This window comes from Schistocerca nitens, chromosome 2 (genome assembly GCF_023898315.1).
Source record: "Schistocerca nitens isolate TAMUIC-IGC-003100 chromosome 2, iqSchNite1.1, whole genome shotgun sequence".
Classification (NCBI taxonomy): Eukaryota; Metazoa; Arthropoda; class Insecta; order Orthoptera; family Acrididae; genus Schistocerca; species Schistocerca nitens.
In genome coordinates this window covers 324,693,163-324,714,607 of record NC_064615.1, presented here as the reverse complement: position 1 = coordinate 324,714,607, position 21,445 = coordinate 324,693,163, and the positions used below count along the sequence as shown (strand labels likewise).

General features: G+C 43.9%; 1 protein-coding gene across 1 annotated transcript in view; it reads left to right on the top strand.

The window, feature by feature from the left end:
* The window catches only part of LOC126234389 (cyclic nucleotide-gated cation channel beta-1), a 181,330-nt gene that overhangs the window by 97,565 nt on the left and 62,320 nt on the right, over positions 1-21,445 (top strand). The window contains exon 3 of the mRNA XM_049943076.1: positions 8,713-8,863. Within this exon, the coding sequence (XP_049799033.1) occupies positions 8,713-8,863 (151 nt within the window). The remainder of the gene's footprint in view (positions 1-8,712; positions 8,864-21,445) is intronic.

Sequence of the window (21,445 nt, the reverse complement as noted above, 5' to 3'; positions counted from 1 at the left end):
CGCTCCTTCCGGCTCCTGGATTTCTCCCTTACTGTCTGTGCCTGTCCTGTCTGCCTCACCCCCACCCTCACCTACCTTGGCCTCACCATTGACCGTCACCTCACCTGGATCCCTCATCTCCGCTCCATCCAATCCAAAGCCCACAACCGCCTCCGACTCCTCAAACTCCTCTCTGGCCAGACATGGGGGTTGCACCCCTCTACCATCCTCCACACCTACAAATCCTTAATCCATCCCATCCTCTGTTATGCCAGTCCTGCCTGGATATCTGCCCCCCGCCCCCCCAAATTCTATAAGTCCCTGCAGATCCTTGAGCATCATGCACTCCACCTCGCCTTCCGTATACGCCTCTCGTCCCCCACGCGGATCCTCTATGATCTCATTCCTTTCCCCCAACTGCTCCTATTCCTCGAACATTTCCGCATCCTCTACACCTTCCGCCGCCTTGAACCCCCTCACCCCCTGGTTGCTCCTCTCCTCTCCCATCCCCGCCCCCTGCCACGTCTTCACTGTTGTCGCCCCTACCCTCTATCTCTACACCCTACATCTCCTTTCCCAAGGTAGCTTCCTTCAACTCCCCCTCTCGGATGACGCCCTCTCTCCCTCCATTTATCCCTCCTATCAACTCCCTGATCCTCACTCCCCCTCCTTTCCTCTGTCCTTTTCCCGGGCTCCCTCTCCCCCCTTCCATCCTCTTTCTTCCCTACCTCCCCTCTCTTTGCCCCCTTCTCTCCCCCGAGTCCTTTTACATTTCCCTCCTCTGCCTCCTCTCATTCCCTCTCGCGTCTGCCCTTCTCCCCCTTTATTAGTCCTCTCCCTCCTTGGTTCCCCCCCCCTTTTTCGTTTTTTTCCTTCCTCCCTCCTTGTTCTTCCCCCTCCTCCAGGTCCCCCCCCTCTCGCCCCCATCTGCCTTTGGCTCGGGAGTGTCATCTTTGTGCCGCCACTTTCGTGCAGTGCTCTACATTGAGTGTTCTACCGTGAGTGTCTTACAGTGGGTGTTCCGTGTTGTGTTTTTTTGGGAAGTGTTGCGAACGGCCATCATACTGTCGCTGAGTGTGCCTTTTATCTCTTGCGAACAGAAACCAGACTGTCGCCGTGTTTTTTTTAATTGTGTGTGTGCTCTGTTACTTGTCTGATTCCTGTGTCTTTTATTAACGTTGCCAACCCCTTTTGCTTTCTGTTTTAACTTTCCGCATTTTTTCGCCATTTTACACTTGACGTCACCGTTTTATCGCCTGTTTTTCTTGTTTCTTTTCTTCTTCCGTTTTTTCAAATAAAAGTCTGTAGGCTGTAGAGCAGCGTACTAAGCTGCTGCCAGCCCGCCCCCTTCGGGGGGAATTGAAAATCAATAAAAGAAAAAAAAAGGCAGCCCCGGCTGTCGAGACTTCAGCACCGGAGAAGTCCAAGGAGTAGCAGGAGTCCCGCTGCTCAAACCCGATTCCGGCAGGCGGCGCATCGTTTTTACGCGGCCGCCCGGATGTCGGAAAACGACCTTACACACAACTTGGGAAACCAAGTGCACTGGCGCCCGACCACAAGGTGGCCAGACCTGTTGCTGGAGTGAAGGCTATGAGCCACATAGAGGAAATGAAGAAACGCAAAATGGTTCAAATGGCTCTGAGCACTATGGGACTTAATATCTCTGGCCATCAGTCCCCTAGAACTTAGAACTGCTTAAACCTAACTAACCTAAGGACATCACACAAATCTATGCCCGAGGCAGGATTCGAACCTGCGACCGTAGCGGTCACGCGGTTCCAGACTGAAGCGCCTAGAACCGCACGGCCACACCGGCCGGCAAGAAACGCAACCGTGAGTAAGATTCCAACGAGACGACAACTTCCAACACACCCAGGCAGAAGCAGGAAAGGCGTGATCCGCTCACCTTACAACACACCGGAGTACGAATCTCCGTGAATTTGCGTAGCGTTGCCCCGGCAGTCAGTGAACTGGCGACGATGGCGGACATGGTCATCGAAAGCTCGAGGATTTTATTCGAAATGATGCGGCTTGAAAACCGAGAGAGTTTTGTTGATGTTTTGTGTAGTTTTGAGTGTATTATGTAGGAGCTAAGTGCACGGGAGCACCGGGCGGGGTGGCCGAGAGGTTCTAGGCGCTACAGTCTGGAACCGCGCGACCGCTACGGTCGCAGGTTCGAATTCTGCCTTGGGCATTGATGTGTGTTTTGTCTTTAGGTTAGTTAGGTTTAATTAGTTCTAAGTTCTAGGGGACTGATGACCTCAGAAGTTAAGTCCCATAGTGCTCAGAGCCATTTGAACCATTTTTTTGAACTGGAACGTCGAAGAATTTATTATGCTCATATGATGGGTGCTTCCGTAACCAGGTAGCCGAAGGAATTGGTGTTTTAAGAGGCACCGTATTGAAGATGAAGCGGAAAAAGAAAAAGCGGAAGAACGTCATCCGCTAAGTCAACACGCGGACGGAAGTGTGTGTTGAGTGATTTGGATGGAGGGTCATTGAAGACGGCTGTGACGAAAAATAAGAGAACGACAGCTGCTAAATCACTGCAAAAGTGAACGTTGCTCTCGCGATCCCTGTCAATACGAAAATAACACGAAGGGAGCTCCAGGAGCAGGGAAGTGCAGGGCAAGCTGGAATTCCAAAACCATTCATCTGTGATGAAAACGCCCGTAACAGGAAAATATGGTGCCGGGGCCATATAAACTGGACTATGGAGCAATGGAAGACTGTCATTAGCTCGGATGAGGCTTGTTTCGTACTGCTTCCAGCTCCTGGCCGAGTTTACGGCCCAAGAGTGGTACATGACGGGGTATCGTTGACCATTTGGGCAGCCATATCGTGCGGTTATATGAGCGCCATGGTTACTCTGCAGTGTCGTATTACTGCCAAGTATCACGTGGGTTTGTTCCTCATTGGTGATGCTGTGTTCAAAGACGATAGGGCTTCGGTTCACACAGATTGCATCGTCCAGGACTGGTTTTGCAGACGAGAATGAAGTGTTGCATCTCACTAGCCTCCGCAGTCACCAGATCTCAATATTATTCATATATATGTGAAGATAGTAACTGTTCTCGAATGAACAAAAATGGTTCAAATGGCTCTGAGCACTATGGGACGTAACATCTGAGGTCATCAGTCCCCTAAAACTGAGAACTACTTAAACCTAACCAACCTAAGGACATCACACACATCCATGCCCGAGGCAGGATTCGAACCTGCGACCGTAGCGGTCGCGCGGTTCCAGACTGAAGCGCCTAGAACCGCACGGCCACACCGGCCGGCTCGAAAGAACAGATACCATTGATGACCATGCAGCTTCTCTAGAATAAATGATAATTAATTGAAACCCTCAGCTGCCGACAGGTGTTGTTGATATACCTCGGTAGGGACAGCTGTGAAAATGTGTGCCCCGACCGGGACTCGAAATCGGGATCTCCTGCTTACATGGCAGACGCTCTATCCATCCTTTTTTTTTTAATCTCATTTTGTTTGTTTTCGTTCGTTTTATCTGCTAGGTTCATAGGTCGCAAGACACCCGGTTCAGCTCGTCGTTGATCCATTAACTCAGTATCTTTATTACAGAGGGCAGCAAACCCTCTGACCGAACACACTGAGTTACCGTGCCTGCTCCATCTGAGCCACCGAGGACAGAGCTGAATAGCGCGACTGCAGGGACTTATCCCTTGCACACATGTGGGTCTCACGGGATAAGTCCTTGCAGTCGCGCTATTCATCTGTGTCCTCGGTGGCTCAGATGGATAGAGCGTCTGTCATATAAGCTGGAGATCCCGAGTTCGAGTCCCGGTCGGGGCACACATTTTCAGCTGTCCCTATCGAGGAATATCAACAACACCTGTCGGCAGCTGAGGGTTTCAATTAATTATCATTCAATGTTTTTAGTCTTTGTGGACTACTTTGGAAAGAAGTGTGCGTGATCGCCATCCACCTCCATCATCATTACGTGAACTTTCCACTACTTTGCAAGCAAAATGATATAAGATTCCCTTAAGAACCGTAAAGGACCTGTATTTACCCATTCCGAGACGACTTGAAGCTGTTTTGAATGCCAAAGATGTTCCTAGACCGCATTATTCGTGGTAATTTCATGTGTATTTTGGTATTTCCATATTTTTATACCACAGTTTATGTGCTCGCTCGACGTATAAAACTGAGTTAGTGTTCATTAGTTTATGAGAATATGACGCCATGTACAACAGAGAAGCACGTAGATGAACGTATTAGTTGCATAGACAAGAAAGAACCCTTCTATTTCATCAAAAAAGAAATTTTAATTCGGAAATTCACACGTTTATCCAACTGGCGCTGAAGTCCTAAGCACCTTTTATTAATTTATAAGCCCAAGGCTTAATCTCGAGAACTGCCCATGTAAGCATGTGGCTCAACAAAGGCACGAACTTCCGATTTTTTTCTTTTTTTTTAAAAAAAAAATTCTCTTTTTCATTAATAACAATTATACGCCGGCTACAGTCTGGAACCGCGCTACCGCTACGGTCGCAGGTTCGAATCCTGCCTCGGGCATGGGTGTGTGTGACGTCCTTAGGTTGGTTAGGTTTAAGTAGTTCTAAGTTCTAGGGGACTGATGACCTCAGAAGTTAAGTCCCACAGTGCTCAGAGCCATTTGAACCAATAATTATACAAACATAACCCACTTCCTTACATGATCAGTGGGTCCTGATTTGTTCAAACATCAATTGCAGCTAGTTATAGGTTTAATTAATTTGTGAGCTACAGCTATAACTGATGATAACAATGGGCAACTAAATTTCTACTATTATTATTATTAATAATATTTAGTGTATATTATCTTAACTGAAACTCTACTGCCTGCAGCGTCACAGTTGTGTCAGGAATATATAAACCTACTTTAGTGCCTTGCCCATCGAGCTAATCCCGATGGGCGTGCCCCTGTCACTGGGCAGGCCAAAGATGTTATTCGCTGCAGGTTCCTAATAACTAATTTCCTAATCTAAGTCCTACTAACTAGTTCTAACCTAAGTCAAGTCCGGTGCTTTTGTCTAGTATCGGTGATGTTGTTCCCCACTCCCCCTAGTCCTGTACGTGGCGGATTCCAGACTATGAGGAAAGTCGGCCTATCCACGCGTAGGCGGTATAGGAGTAGGGAGCGCATTCAGTATTTGTTATGTCTCAGTATTTTAAGTTAATTTATGTCCCTCAGGTAATTCCTTTAACACTTTTTGTGATACCTCGTCTGCTAATTTGTTGAGAGTTTGTCTTCTTGTCTTAGTAAATGGTATGTGTCGCGGTCAGGTAATTGGTCACGTAATGTGGATGCAACATCATTGAAGAGGGGGCACTCGTAGACCACATGATCGGGGGTACCCTCTGATTCACCACAGTGACACGCAATGGGACTTAGATAAAAAAATAATTCCGTTTTTTCTTCCGATGAGTTTTCGTCTTGGTGAATCCACTTCCGATTTCTCACAAATCGTCAAAAATAAGAAATTTGATACCATTTCCCCTAAATTTACTTCATCTGTTGGCAGTGAAGAGATGGTTTCCTTGTGCTACCACTACACGTGGTAGCAATTCGATCTACACTCGAAGCACAGAAATCACTATTATTCGAGCACACATAAAATTACAGTCGAAATACTATCATAAGTTCCACTAACATCCAAAAACTGAAACAAATTTATCAAACACCATCATAGCTCACTAACAAACCATTACAATACCTGTAGCTATTCATGACAGAGTGTGTACCAAAAGAGAACTGCACCACGGACACTGACTAGTGGTTCCGCTTTGCAAAAATGTGGAGGGAAAACCTGTCCAGAGATACACAACGCGTCCCTCTTCAACATAACAGTGCATGCCACACCAGGAACCTGCCGTGTCGACACTATTAAGCCTTTCCGCTTTTCTGCTTACATTCACAGGTTGGCAAAACTGTTATAGCAGACTACAGATTTCCGCCACACTTAAGAAGAATACACATTCAGATCAAACATAGCCATACATTTTGGATTTAATCACAGTATTAGGAGACAGGAAAGAATGTAGGTACATACAATATAAATGTAACAACTGTGGGGTTGGTTCCATTGCATGTAGGCATCCAGCTTGAAGCAAGAAAAGACAGGAATAGGTGATCATCGAGACTTTATTACATGAAATGGATCTGACAGATCCTTATCAACAGAATCTTTACTGGTGCTGAAGAGCATTCGGAGAGGATGTACTGATAACGTTGGTTAAAAATTTAGTAGGTAAATAACATTTATTTGAAAAAGTGAATATTTATTTCTAACAGAATCTCCATTAAAATTGATGCACTTGGTCCACGGAGGATTACATTTTTTATTAATTTCGTTAGAAAAGAAATGTATTTCCAATTTTACAGAATTTTCGTTTACAGCATCTTTTTATTCAGAGAGAATTTTCCCGTTAAACTCATCTTCTGACATAGAAAAGTTTACACGGAACTAAGTCAAGGGGACTGAATCAGCTGTTAACTACTTCGAACCCGAACTCGTGCACTTTCCCTGTTGCATCGGCTGATGTCTGAACAGTTGCTTAGTCCTGGTGCGAGAGTATTTTTTCCGCGATAATCTTTACCAGTTCTGCCCCAGCATCCTCTTGATGGTATTGAACCACAGTGACACACAATGAGACTTCCATAAAAAAAACTAATTCCGGTTTTTTCCGATGCGTCTTCGTCTTGGCGAATCCACTGTTCTGACTTTAGTTTTGTCTCCAATGTGTAATGATGCACCAGGAATAAGGCCTACTATACGTTGTCTTCGAACTTTTTCGGTGGTTTCCCACTCTCGTCGTTTCTCACGTCAAAATCACCACTTTTGAATTTTTTTGAACCATTCGAAACGCCGTGTTTTCCCAAGAGCATGTTCGTCGAAAGCTTCGACAAGCATTTGATAGGACTCTGCAGCAGTTTTCTTCAAATGATAACAGAAAACCAATTCTGTCCGCAAAACTCGATGCGTATGGAACTTGAGTTACTAACTGTTGACATTCGTCGTTAGCCGTTACAAGAAGCAGATGGCGCTGCAGACGCGGTCTCACTAGAGAGCCTGTATAGGGAGAGAGTGGCCAACCGGACGATACGGCGGCCATTTTTCTGCCAAACTGCGGGCGGGACTCTTGAAAGGCCAGCAGTGGAGTAGTGGAGTACACACTCACCGAATCAAAAGCACAAGACAATATGGCGACATCATTCGTTAAATGCCTTTCTTTACAGCCATAATATACTCATAGTAGCCTACTACGTACAGCACAGGAAAATTTGATACAGTGGCTGTAAAAATTATTCGTTACTTGCAGTTATCTCCTTTAAAGTTCGTTTACTAGACGTATTGCAATGAAAGTAACGTAAATAAAAAAAATAGTGTATAGCATTTGTTATGTATCGGAAGTGCATAACGCTAAAGATTTAACGTACCTGCATTACGCCAGATGAATGAAAGTCGTAAGCAGTTGTTTACTTGTGACATGCAAAAAGTGTGAGACGTATTAGTACTTCTTGTCGCGTCTTCAAACTTTTTGCATGTCACAAGTAAACAACTGGAATACCTCTAGTAGATAACAAACGAAAAAGATTACAAAAATCAGGTAATGTAATGTAGGCTACTGTAATAACGACCAAATATAACAAGAAAACTACCGTATCCCTTCTACCCCACAGTAAGTAGGCCTATTAAAAACTGTCTTCAAGAGTACCTACAAGTATGTACTACGAATAATGTTTCAGCAACCACGACAGCTGGGAAAATGTGCCTACAACTTGCCTGCGTCAACAGTCAGGAAAGTTTCAAATGGTTCAAATGGCTCTGAGCACTATGGGACTCAACTGCTGAGGTCATTAGTCCCCTAGAACTTAGAACTAGTTAAACCTAACTAACCTAAGGACATCACAAACATCCATGCCCGAGGCAGGATTCGAACCTGCAACCGTAGCGGTCTTGCGGTTCCAGACTGCAGCGCCTTTAACCGCACGGCCACTTCGGCCGGCCAGGAAAGTTTGACGCTATAAAGTCGAATGAGCATGGCCCAACGATTACAGGAACTTTCCGTTTCCAGCAAAGACTGTCAGATATTGGCTTCAGAAAGGCTTGTGATGCTACCAGTATGCACGCAAACGCTAATTACGTACTAAAAACGATATACAACTAGATCGAACATGCGTGCACAACGCGTAACAAGTCTCCCAATAATTCAAATACCTTTTAATCGTTTCTAAAAGTCCTCTGAACGTCAATTCAGCTCAAAAGCACAGCGAACATAGGAAGCGCGAGAGACGTTTGGCGCCATTTTTCTGCCAAAGCTAATCAACCAATCACGGGCAACTTCACCTATGGCCACTCTCTCTGTATACAGGCTCTCTAGGTCTCACGGGACCTACGTTGATGGCTAGCAGCACCACCTGTAGGTAAATTCCGGCTTCATACTTCAAAACGTAGTACACTCCACTGCTATTGCTACCGAGTGCCGTCCGTGAGTTATTGCACGTTGACGTCGGACGTAGCCGGTGGTCACATTAATGTCACTCGACCGTGTGTTGATGTTCCGTCTAGTGTGTACAGACAGCCATTTAATGGTAACGTGGCCTTCCGTTCCGTGTCGTTGACGTCCACTGTGAATCGACATGTAACGGGATCCGCAGAGCAGTTGTACCTTCCTGTGTACAGCAGCAGGTGGTGTGAGGTGTGGCGTGCTGTGGTGTTGCAGAGCTGGAGCTGAGCTGCTCGCAGCCCGGCCTGCGCGTCAGCAGCTCTGCAGACAGCCTGAGCGCGTGCGCCAGCCAGCCCCTCGCCCACCACGGCCTCCCGCTACAGTCCTGCGCCAACACCTGTCGCAGCAGCACTGAGCTCAACGCCATGTGAGTACCCGCCTAGTCTCTGCTACTCGCTCTCTCTCTCTCTGTTAGTAGTTTTAGTGGCTACCTTAAGCCGTTCTCTCACGGGACGTGAAAATGCACGCGGCGAGGAGCTGGTGACCTCACAGCGTGGAATTCCACGTACCACAGCAGTGCGGAGCGGGGAATGAAGTGTTTTGCCATGTCAGATTTTTGCCTCGTGGTGAGGACGTGGTCAATGTGATGCGACATCATTTTTACTCCTCAAGCACAACGAAGCCGCTATATTACATCTGTCTCGTAGAGTACGTAGTTTGATTATAAGCTTACGTTAAAACCGACAGTCAATATCGCAATAATACAGAGGGGTCCAAAAAAAGTATCCACCGTTTAAAAGTCCATAACTGGCAAACTAATTGACGGAATTGTCTCATCTTTCGTAGTGTAATAGTTTGTAGTTCCGGCAATCGCCACACAAGCGTTGTATTGCGTTGTTTTGTTTTGTCAGATGACAGTCGCCAGATAGTGTTTTGTTCTTAGTTGCACCTAGTTACTCGAGTAAACATGGCTGGCGCAAGGCTTACATTCGATGAGCTTCAGAAGCTTCAGAAATCCGTTTTACCTACCATCCGAGACTTGCATGGAGACGGAAGAGTTTACCTTCAACAAGATGGTGCCCCAGCCCACTACCAAAATCGGAATGGAAGACTTAGATTTATTGGAAGGATTCTGGAAAGGAGCAGTGTATCTCTAAAGAAATCTGCTGACATTGTCATGAAGTAGCCTGCGCCATGCGCTGTGCAGTGGCTAACTGTATACAATCAGCGGCAGCTTCATTTTTATCTCTGATGGATGAGTTCTATCTACGACTGACTCTATCTAGCCGAATGTCTTATGTGTGACGTATGTGCATTTTGCTCCACAATATACACTACATGATCAAAAGTAGCCGGACGTTGTGGCCGAGCGGTTCTACACGCCTCAGTCCGGAACCGCGCTGCTGCTACGGTCGCAGGTTCGAATCCTGCCTCGGGCATGGATGTGTGTGATGTCCTTAGGTTAGTTAGGTTTAAGTAGTTCTAAGTCTGGGGGACTGATGACCTCAGAAGTTAAGTTCAAATGGTTCAAATGGCTCTGAGCACTATGGGACTTAACTTCTGAGGTCATCAGTCCCCTAGAACTTAGAACTACTTAAACTTAACCAACCTAAGGACGTCACACACACACACCCAAGCCCGAGGCATGATTCGAACCTGCGACCGTAGCGGTCGCGCGGTTCCGGACTGTAGCGCCTAGAACCGCTCAGCCACTCCGGCCGGCAGAAGTTAAGTCCCATAGTACTTAGAGCCATTTGAACCATCAAAAGTAGAATGAGGTTTTAACTTTGCAGCATGCGTGCGCTGATATGAAACTTTCTGTCAGATTAAAACTGTGTGCCGGACCGAGACTCCAACTCGGGACCTTTGCCTTTAGCGGGCAAGTGCTCTACCATCTGAACTACCCAAACACGACTCACGACCCGTCCTCACAGCTTCTATTCTGCCAGTACCTCATCTCCTACTTTCCAAACTTCACAGAAGCTCTTGCGCAAACCTTGCAGAGCTAGCACTCCTGGAAGAAAGGATATTGCAGAAACATCCCCCAGCCTGTGTGGCTAAGCCATGTCTCCGCAGTATCCTTTCTTCCAGGAGTGCTAGTTCTGCAAGGTTTGCACAAGAGCTTCTGTGAAGATTGGAAAGTAGGAGACGAGGTACTGGCAGAATAGAAGCTGTGAGGACGGGTCGTGAGTCGTGCTTGGGTAGCTCAGATGGTAGAGCACTTGCCCGCAAAAGGCAAAAGTCTGGAGTTCGAGTCTCGGTCCGGCACACAGTTTTAATCTGCCAGAAAGTTTCATGATCAAAAGTACCTTGATGGGTAGTAGAGGACAATAATATGGAGTATGTCCACCCTTCGCGTTTATGACGGCTAGAACCCCAATGAGGACACTTGCAGTGAGGCGACTCATTGCTTGTGGAGGAAGTGGAGGAATGGGAGCCCATTGTTCTTAAAGAGGCGAAATCACAGAAGGTAGTGATGTTGGATGTTGGGGTTTGGAGCGAAGTCGACGCGCGAACTCATTCCAAACGTATTCCACTGGGTTCAATTCGCGACTCTGGGCAGGTCACATGTCAGGAATGTTATTGTCAGGCCGGCCGAAGTGGCCGTGCGGTTAAAGGCGCTGCAGTCTGGAACCGCAAGACCGCTACGGTCGCAGGTTCGAATCCTGCCTCGGGCATGGATGTTTGTGATGTCCTTAGGTTAGTTAGGTTTAACTAGTTCTAAGTTCTAGGGGACTAATGACCTCAGCAGTTGAGTCCCATAGTGCTCAGAGCCATTTGAACCATTTTTTTTGTTATTGTCAACAAATCATTACCCCTCATATGATGCTTTCTGGCAGGGTGCATTATTATGGTGATACAAAATTTAATCATCATCTCCGAACTGTTCCTATACTGTATGCAGTGCACAATGCTGTATAATGTGTTCATATACGAGGTGCGACAATAAAGTAATGAGACTGATGTGAAAAAAAATATTGCTTCCCGTTTTAGTCAAGTTTAGTGTTGTCTCCTCCAAAGTAGTTCCCTTCGGAATGTGCACACTTTTTCCAGCGCTTCTGCCATTGATGGTAACATTTCTGGAACACTTCTTCTGTAATATCCTCCAAGACCATCATCACAGCTTTTTGGACACCTTGTGTTGTTTGACAATGGTGTCCCTTGACCGCTGTTCTGATTCTTGGAAATAGAAAAAAGTCTCACGAAGCGATATTCGCATTTACATTTATACTCCGCAAGCCACCCAACGGTGTGTGGCGGAGGGCACTTTACGTGCCACTGTCATTCCCTCCTTTTCTGTTTCAGTCGCGTATGGTTCGCGGGAAGAACGACTGCCTGAAAGCCTCCGTGCGCGCTCGAATCTCTCTAACTTTACATTCGTGATCTCCTCGGGAGGTATAAGTAGGGGGAAGCAATATATTCGATACCTCATCCAGAAACGCACCCTCTCGAAACCTGGCGAGCAAGCTACACCGCGATGCAGAGCGCCTCTCTTGCAGAGTCTGCCACTTGAGTTTGCTAAACATCTCCGTAACGCTATCACGGTTACCAAATAACCCTGTGACGAAACGCGCCGCTCTTCTTTGGATCTTCTCTATCTCCTCTGTCAACCCGATCTGGTACAGATCCCACACTGATGAGCAATACTCAAGTATAAGTCGAACGAGTGTTTTGTAAACCACCTCCTTTGTTGATGGACTACATTTTCTAAGGACTCTCCCAATTAATCTCAACCTTGTACCCGCCTTGCCAACAATTAATTTTATATGATCATTCCACTTCAAATCGTTCCGCACGCATAATCCCAGATATTTTACAGAAGTAACTGCTACCAGTGTTTGTTCCGCTATCATATAATCATACAATAAAGGATCCTTCTTTCTATGTATTCGCAATACATTACATTTATCTATGTTAAGGGTCAGTTGCCACTCCCTGCACCAAGTGCCTATTCGCTGCAGATCTTCCTGCATTTCGCTACAATTTTCTAATGCTGCAACTTCTCTGTGTACTACAGCATCATCCACGAAAAGCCGCATGGAACTTCCGTCACTGTCATTTATATATATTGTGAAAAGCAGTGGTACCATAACACTCCGCTGTGGCACGCCAGAGGTTACTTTAACGTCTGTAGACGTCTCTCCATTGAGAACAACATGCTGTGTTCTGTTTGCTAAAAACTCTTCAATCCAGCCACACAGCTGGTCTGATATTCCGTAGGCTCTTACTTTATCAGGCGACAGTGCGGAACTGTATCGAACGCCTTCCGGAAGTCAAGGAAAATAGCATCTACCTGGGAGCCTGTATCTAATATTTTCTGGGTCTCATGAACAAATAAAGCGAGTTTGGTCTCACACGATAGCTGTTTCCGGAATCCATGTTGATTTCTACAGAGTAGATTCTGGGTATCCAAAAACGACATGATATGCGAGCAAAAAACATGTTCTAAAATTCTACAACAGATCGACGTCGGAGATATAGGTCTATAGTTTTGCGCATCTGCATATCTGGTGAATAAGGTGGCTGTGGTAGTACTGAAATTTGTTTTGAGGTTAAAAATTGCTGTACTGACAGAGCAGTATGGGATGGCGCATTATCGTGATGCAGAATCCAATTATCAGCAATGTTGGTATGGCCACAAAGAACTCTTTTACAAAGTCTTTCTAAATTTTCTATGTACTAATATTGGTTAACTGTTTGTCCAGGAGTTACTCACTCTTTATGAACAATTCGCTTGGAAGCAAAGAAGCACACAAGCATGCATTTCACTTTTGACTTTGAAATGCAAGCTTTTTTGGTCTGGGTGATCCCTTTGAGCACCATTGCGAACTGTGGCGTTTTGTCTCTGTATCGTACTGAAAAAAACAACTTTCATCACCAGTGATAACACGGCTCAACGATTCTGGATTGATTTCCGTTAGCTCTAACAGATCGGCTGCCACATTTTTCCATTTTTCTCACTGTTGTGGTGTGAGATTTTTAGGGACAATTTTTGCACAAATCTTTCTCATACCAAGATATTCAGTTATTATTAGACGAACCGTTTCTCGATTGATGTTCAGTTCTCCTACAATCATTTACACAGATAATATTCGATCAGGTCATAAGAGTTCACGCACCCATGTCAAGTTGACATCCGTCTGTGGGGTTGATGGTCGTCCACTTCGGCCTTAATCTTCAACATTCGTTCTGCCTTCACCAAACATTTTATGCCAACGAAAAACTTGAGCTCTTGACATAATCTCCTCTCCAAAAGCCTTCTGAAGCTTACCGTAAGTTTTCGTCGCGTTTTCACCCAATTTAGGGCAAAAAGAAATGGCATATCGTTGCGCAATATTATGCGGTTCCATTTCCGTGACGAGAGACACAAACACGTGTTAACTTCTTACAGCACAACTCATGACCGAGCAGTTGCATCGATGTGCCACTTGGACTAGAAGCAGCTTGTAGACCAAGGTCAAATATATTGTGCCGGACAAGCCAGCAGGGTTGCCACATCTTGCAAAGAAAATAAGCCTCATTACTTTATTGTCGCTCCTCGTACTTCCACATTTAGCGTTTTAAATTCAACAGGGCGCCATACTGTAACCACTAAAAACACCTTTTCACCCTAATACCACTTCTCTCTACGTATCTGAAATAAAATGTCGTGTGGCCAGGGCCTTCCGTCGGGTAGACCGGGCGCTTGGTGCAAGTCTTTTTAGTTGAGGCCACTTCGACGACTTGCATGCTGATGAGGATGAGATGGTGATGAAGACAACACTACACCCAGTCCCTGAGCAGAGAAAATCTCCAACCCAGCCGGGAATCGAACCCGGGCCCTTTTCCATGGCAGTCTGTCGCGCTGTAGTAACAGCACAGATGGCAGGAGGCAGCACTAGCGGTATATTCTATTAGAATATATATTAGTTCTGTCCTTCAGACTAAAAGTACTTTTTGATAATTTTGGCTCAAATGACTCTGAGCACTATGGGACTTAACTTCTGAGGTCATCAGTCCCCTAGAACTTAGAACTACTTATACCTAACTAACCTAAGGACATCACACACAGCCATGCCTGAGGCAGGATTCGAACCTGCGACCGTAGCGGTCGCGTGGTTCCAGACTGTAGCGCCTAGAACCGCTCGGCCACTCCGTCCGGCTTTTGAATATTTTGTTGACATATCTTAGGCTGCATACTTTACAGATTATTTTAATTGCTTTGAAAATCAAAGACTTACATACATTTGTTTTACAGATTGACACTAGCAATTCACACATTATTTCGGCTATTTTTGGCTAGGAGACGAAAATGTGGGTAACATTGTGTTACATGATTTCATTATATGTTAATTATAACGTAATACGATGATTTCCGTCGATCAGTGCTATATGCTTCCTGAACTGGTCTGTTACGTATTACGACACTCTCCATTGATCCACTGCCCAATCTCGAAGATCACGTAGCAGAGAAGTCTAAATTTTCTACCTCGTTGTTTCAATGTGAGAAAAGTAGAACCCCCGTCCAACAGCGTGACTTCTGAAACACTTGTCCCTGTACCAGCATTGTACCCTGTCGTCATATTTTTCATATATCACCGCCTATCCTGCCGTGCAGAGCGGGCAAACCTCCAACCTCAGCGTTCTGTGATGGAGCGCGGACGCCCAGCACCCTGTCGATTGCTCGTGGTTTCTCCGTCCTTCAACCATTTTTAACGGATGATCAAGACAGCAACACAAAAATAACTAGCCAGCTTTCTCGTTTCCGAAGCGCTCGTTCCCTGGCTCCAGGCCATTGTTACCTGCGTTTCGTCAAAGTAGCTTGTGTCAGTGAATAAAAACATTTGCAGCCCGTTATCATTGATAGACTAGTTTCTAATTCGTGTCTTCTCCACTCATATACCGGTTGGTTATAATTGAAGGGATTAGCGACCAGAAGGTATTCGCTGAATACCGTAACACTTACAACCATAAAAAAGAAACGCAAAGTGCATCTATTTAAAAAGCTGATAAAATGCTCTTCACGCCTTTTTAAGAGACAGTCTTCACCCCTTCCGATCTTATGATGTAAGTGCAGAAAAGTTGTGGAATGTTTTCAGAGAGATAGTATCGACAGCAATTGACAGGTATATACCAGTACCACATAAATTAATAACTAATGGTACTGATCCCCCACGATACACAAAACGGGTCAGATCGTTGTTGCAGAAGCAACGAATAAAGCATGCCAAATTTAAAAGAACGCAAAATCTCCAAGACTGGCAAAGTATTGCAGAAGTTCGAAATATAGCGCGTACTTCAATGCGAGATGCTTTTAGTAATTTCCACGACACTGTCTCGAAATCTGGCAGAAAACCCAGAGAGATTCTGGTCATACATAAAGCACAGCAGTGGCAAGACGCAATTAATACCTTCACTGCGCGATAACAACGGTGAAGTCACTGATGACAGTTCCACTGAAGCAGACTTATTAAACACGGTTTTCCGAAACGCCTTCACCAAAGAAGACGAAGTAAATATTCCTGAATTCCAATCAAGAACAACTTCAAAGATGAAAAACATAGAAGTAGATATCCTCGGAGTAACGAAGCCAGATTGTATACCAGTCAGGTTCCACTCAAAGTATGCTGATAAAATAGCTCCATATTTAGCAATTATATACAACCACTCGCTCACAGAAAGATCCTTTCCTAAAGATTGGAAAATTGCTCAAGTCACACCAATACCCAAAAAGGAAAATAGGAGTAATCCGCTGAATTACAGGCCTATATCACTAACGTAGATTTGCAGTAGGGTTTTGGAACATATACTGTATTCGAACATTATGAACTATCTAGAAAAAAAACGATTAATTGACACATAGCACGGTTTCAGAAAATATCGTTCTTGTGGAACACAACTAGCTCTTTATACTCATGAAGTAATAAGTGCTATCGACAGGGGATGCCAAATTGATTCCATATTTTTAGATTTTCAGGCTTTCGACACCGTTCCTCACAAGCGTCTTCTAACCAAACTGATTGCCTAAGAAGTATCGCCTCAGTTGAGCGACTGGATTCGTGATTTCTTGTCAAAAAGGTCACAGTTCGTAGTAATAGACGGAAAGTCATTGAGTAAAACAGAAGTAATATCCGGAGTTCCCCAAGGAAGTGTTATATGCCCTCTATTGTTCCTGATCTATATTAACGACATAGGAGACAGAGTAGCCGTCTTGACTGTTTGCAGATGATGCTGTCATTTACCGTCTTGTAAAGTCATCAGATGATCAAAATGGCTTTCAAAATTATTTAGATAAGTTATCTTTATGGAGCGAAAAGTGGCAATTAACCATGAATAAGGAAAAGTGTGAAGTTATTCACATCAGTACTAAAAGATATCAGCTAAATATCGATTACGCGATAGGTCACACAAATCTGAAGGCTGTAAATTCAACTAAATACTTAGGGACTACAATTACAAATAACCTAAATTGGAACAATCACATAGATAATATTGTGGGAAGAGCAAACCAAAGACTGCGATTCATTGGCAGAACCCGTAGAAAGTGCAACAGGTCTACCAAAGAGACTGCTTACACTACGATTGTCCGCCCTATTCTGGAGTACTGCTGTGCGGTGTGGGATCCGCATCAGGTGGGACTGACAGATGGCATCGAAAAAGTACAAAGAAGGGCAGCTCGTTTTGTATTATCGCGAAATAGTGTAGATAGTGTCTCAGACATGATATGTGAATTGGAGTGGCAATCATCAAGACAAAGGCGTTTTTCGTTGCGACGGGACCTTCTCATGAAATTTCAATCCCCAGTTTTCTCCTCCGATTGTGGAAACATTCTGTTGGCACCCACCTACATAGGGAGAAATGATCATCACGATAAAATAAGAGAAATCAGCGCTCGCACAGAAAAATTTAAGTTCTCGTTTTTCCCGTGTGCCGTTCGAGAGTGGAACGGTAGAGAGACAGTTTGAAGGTGGTTCATTGGACTCTCTGCCAGGCCCTTTATTGTGAATAGCAGAGTAATCACGTCGATGTAGATGTAGAAGTGCAGCTCCTCATGGAGGACCAGCGTGGTCTGCAGTTATCGTATGGCAGCGAAGCTTGGCAGGTACACTAGTGCATTAATGCAGAACCAATCTACACTGGCAAAAAATTAGTTCCAATTTTTGTCACTAGCTGCAAATCTGGCTCTGTACACTGTCTGTTTGACGTTATGACATCCACATTGTCTTCTGACAAGCCGTAATGTGAGTGAATAAGTATGGCTATCGAGAGGAGAGACACTGTGCACTGTTAGTGAAATTGTTTTATTGTGAATGGCAACAATTATAGCGCTGCATTGAGAGAGTGTCGCCGACCTGAAGCTCTGAGGGAAGGCCTGATGTTAGTATATGGTTTAAAGAAGATAATGAAATTTGTAAACATAGGTTGAGCTTGGTATGGCACCTGGAAGAGAGAGGCTTCCTATCCCAGTGGAAGTTATTGTTGTTGCTGTAAGTGACAATGGAGCACGTGCCCTGCGTGGTGCTAGTGCTCCTGACAGGTCACGAGAATTTTCCGTACCATGGTCAGCAGTACAGAAAGTTTTGCAGTCTGTTTTACACAGGTACTCATACAGAATCCAGATAGTGCATCAACTGAAAGCTCACGATCTGCTGAAACGTTCTGAATTTGCTCTTCACTTTCTGGCACGGATTGAAGTTGATGACGTGTGGCTGCGCGGCATTCTGTGAAGTGACAAGGCACATTTTACACTACAGGGTGCAGTGAACACTCATAGGCCTCACTACCGATTTCGGGTACTTTCATTCGCCGTATGTGACTGACAAGGGGAGGCCGCCAATTGTGAAATTCAGATTCGATTCATACTGCGCATAATAAAAGCTCATGGCCAGAGGTGTAATGTGGCAAAGCACCAAGATGCACTTCTCAGCCGTTGTCGAGAAAATCGACAGTTAAAAGAAACCGTTGCAGTGAAATACTCTCTACGATTAATAACTTTCTACAGCGTCGTGGTGCAGCGGTAAGCGCTCGGGTTCGTAATTTGAAGGTCGCCGGATCGTATCTCGCGCCATGCAACCTTCTTTTTTAGTATTTTTTTGTAATTCAAGTATATATAATGATGTTCGAAGTCGCCAGTTTTTCCACGAGAAACGACTTTCAACAACATATTATATACATAATTGTTGCAACTGATTGCCGGGAATTTTATATATATATATATATATATATATATATATATATATATATATATATATATATATATATATATATATTAAAAACTTAAAAAATAATTGAACATCTGGCGAAGATGGCATTGTTGCAGAGCTATTAAAAAACCTAGGACCAAAGACGTTGCAAGAGCTCACAAAAATAATAACAAAAATATGGGAAACAGAAAAATTACCAGAGGAGTGGAAATGTGCCCTTATTCACCCGTTACATAAAAAAGGAGACAGAACAAATGTCAATAACTACAGGGGAATCTCACTTTTACAAGTCTTCTACAAAATTCTCTCAACATGCCTGCTGAAAAGAACACAAGAGCAGCTGGAATGCCAAATTGGTGATTATCAAGCAGGCTTCCGCCCCGGTCGCTCATGCATAGAACAAATATTTAATTTAAAGACAATATTAAAACACAAAGCAATTAGAAATGCCCCCATAATTTGTACATTTGTAGATTTTAAGAAAGCCTATGACTCAATTGACCGGCAATCTTTGTTTAACATTTTAGAGGAACTTGGACTTGACTCCAAGACACTAAGGCTTATCAAAGAATCACTGACAGACACTGTATCTAAAGTTAAATTCAGGGGAGAAATCTCTGAACCTTTTCTCATAAAAACTGGAGTACGTCAAGGTGACGGGCTATCTCCACTTTTGTTTAATGTAGTCCTGGATAAAGTCATTAAGGAATGGGAAAAAGAATTAAAAAATCAATCCTACTGGAAACCAATCCATCTTGGTAGAACCAAAGACAACGTGGAGATATCTTGTTTAGCATTCGCGGACGACTTGGCCATACTTGCAGATGATGAAGAAATTGCCACCAAACAAATAGAGATCCTTAAGGAATGCGCGGATAAAGTAGGTTTACAAATTTCGTTTCAAAAGACAGAATTTTTCTGTACAAAATTCCATATACACAGTTTGAACACAAAATATGGAAAAATAAATAGAGTAAAACATTTTAAATACCTAGGTGAAATTTTGGAGCCAACCGGAGGAGAGAAAGTTGCACAGAAGATCACACAACAGAAAATGAAGAGAGCATATGGTATGACACATGAAATATACAATAAAAAATGCATCTCCTCGAACACAAAAATCAGACACTACTGCGCAGTAATTAAGCCAGCAGCACTATATGCTAGTGAAACGCTCACACTCCACACAAAATGTGATTTAGAAAAAATACTAAAAGAAGAACGAAAAATTATGAGAAAGATTTTAGGTCCAAAATTAACAGAAGAAGGATACCGGATACAATCAAGAAGAACCACAGAAACTATATCAAACCTGGCAGCAGACATAAGAAGGCGAAGATTAAAATTTTATGGACATGTCACTAGACTTCCCCCCACACGACTCACCAACAGAATTCTCACTTACATTGAAAAAGTCAAATCAACAACACCATGGATTAGCCAAGTAAAATTAGATTTACAAAAAGCAAATATTAAACTTAAAGATGTCAAAGATAGAAAAACTTTTAGAAATAAGGTGGAAAAGTGGAATGTATTGTCGGAGAAGGAAGCATTAAAGAGACCAGGAACAAAATGGACAGAAGAAAGAAAAAGAAAACATGGAGAACGAATGAAAGAAGTATGGAAGAAACGACGTCAGAAAGCTTTGCGTGATCCTTCTGGGTCCATTCGCGATAAGTAAGTAAGTAAGTATAATTCCCGGCAATCAGTTGCAACAATTATGTATATAATATGTTGTTGAAAGTCGTTTCTCGTGGAAAAACTGGCGACTTCGAACATGATTATGTTTTCCGTAAACAATGTTGTATTCTTCAAAATGTTAACCACGTATAGTTAACGGAAGACGTAGAAACGATATTCCGAAACGAATACGTATAGCGTAAGTCAAACGTTCGAATTAGACTAGAGACCCCACGAACATAAATTTGCTGTGGCAGGTATGAAATATAAACTCCGCTACTCGCTCGTTACACTTGAAGAACAGACGTTGAATGGGCCGAAACGATCCGTTGCGTAACTAGCGTAGTTGCCTGCTAACTTCGAAAGAAGGTAGATGCGGTCCCTAGCGCAACTTATAACTTCGTCGAAAATCAGTGCGGACGGGAGAGCTTTGGTACACCCTGTTAAACAAACGGAAAAATGGAGGCGGTACAATTGGAGAGCAATCCGCCTTCAACAACATGCATAAGCAATTCATTAATAGTATATATATATATATATATATATATATATATATATATATATATATATATATACTATTAATGAATTGCTTATGCATGTTGTTGAAGTATATATATATATATATATATATATATTTGAATTACAAAAAACTAATTATAAAAAAAATTGCATGGCGCGAGATTCGATCCGGCGACCTTTGGATTACGAACCCGAGCGCTTACCGCTGCGCCACGACGTTGGAGAAAACTATTAATCGTAGAGAGTATTTCACCACAACGGTTTCTTTTAACTGTCGACTTTCTCTACAACGGCTGAGAAGTGCATCTTGGTGCTTTGCCACATTACACCTCTGGCCATGAGCTTTTATTATGCGCAGTATGAATCGAATCTGAATTTCACAATTGGCGGCCTCCCCTTGTGAGTGTTGTGGATTCACAAGCACTTTTATACTCTGTCCGTTGTTCTTTGAAGAGCATACTCCCAGAGGGCCTGCCACGTGTACTGTGACGTGTGCACGTTATCGAGACCTCCTTATAGCTACAGGACGTGAGTCCTACTTTGCAAGAGCGCTACTGTGTGAAAAACATTGTTTTCATGCGAGATGTGGCAACACATCATGTCACTCGCCCTATGAACGATCTGAA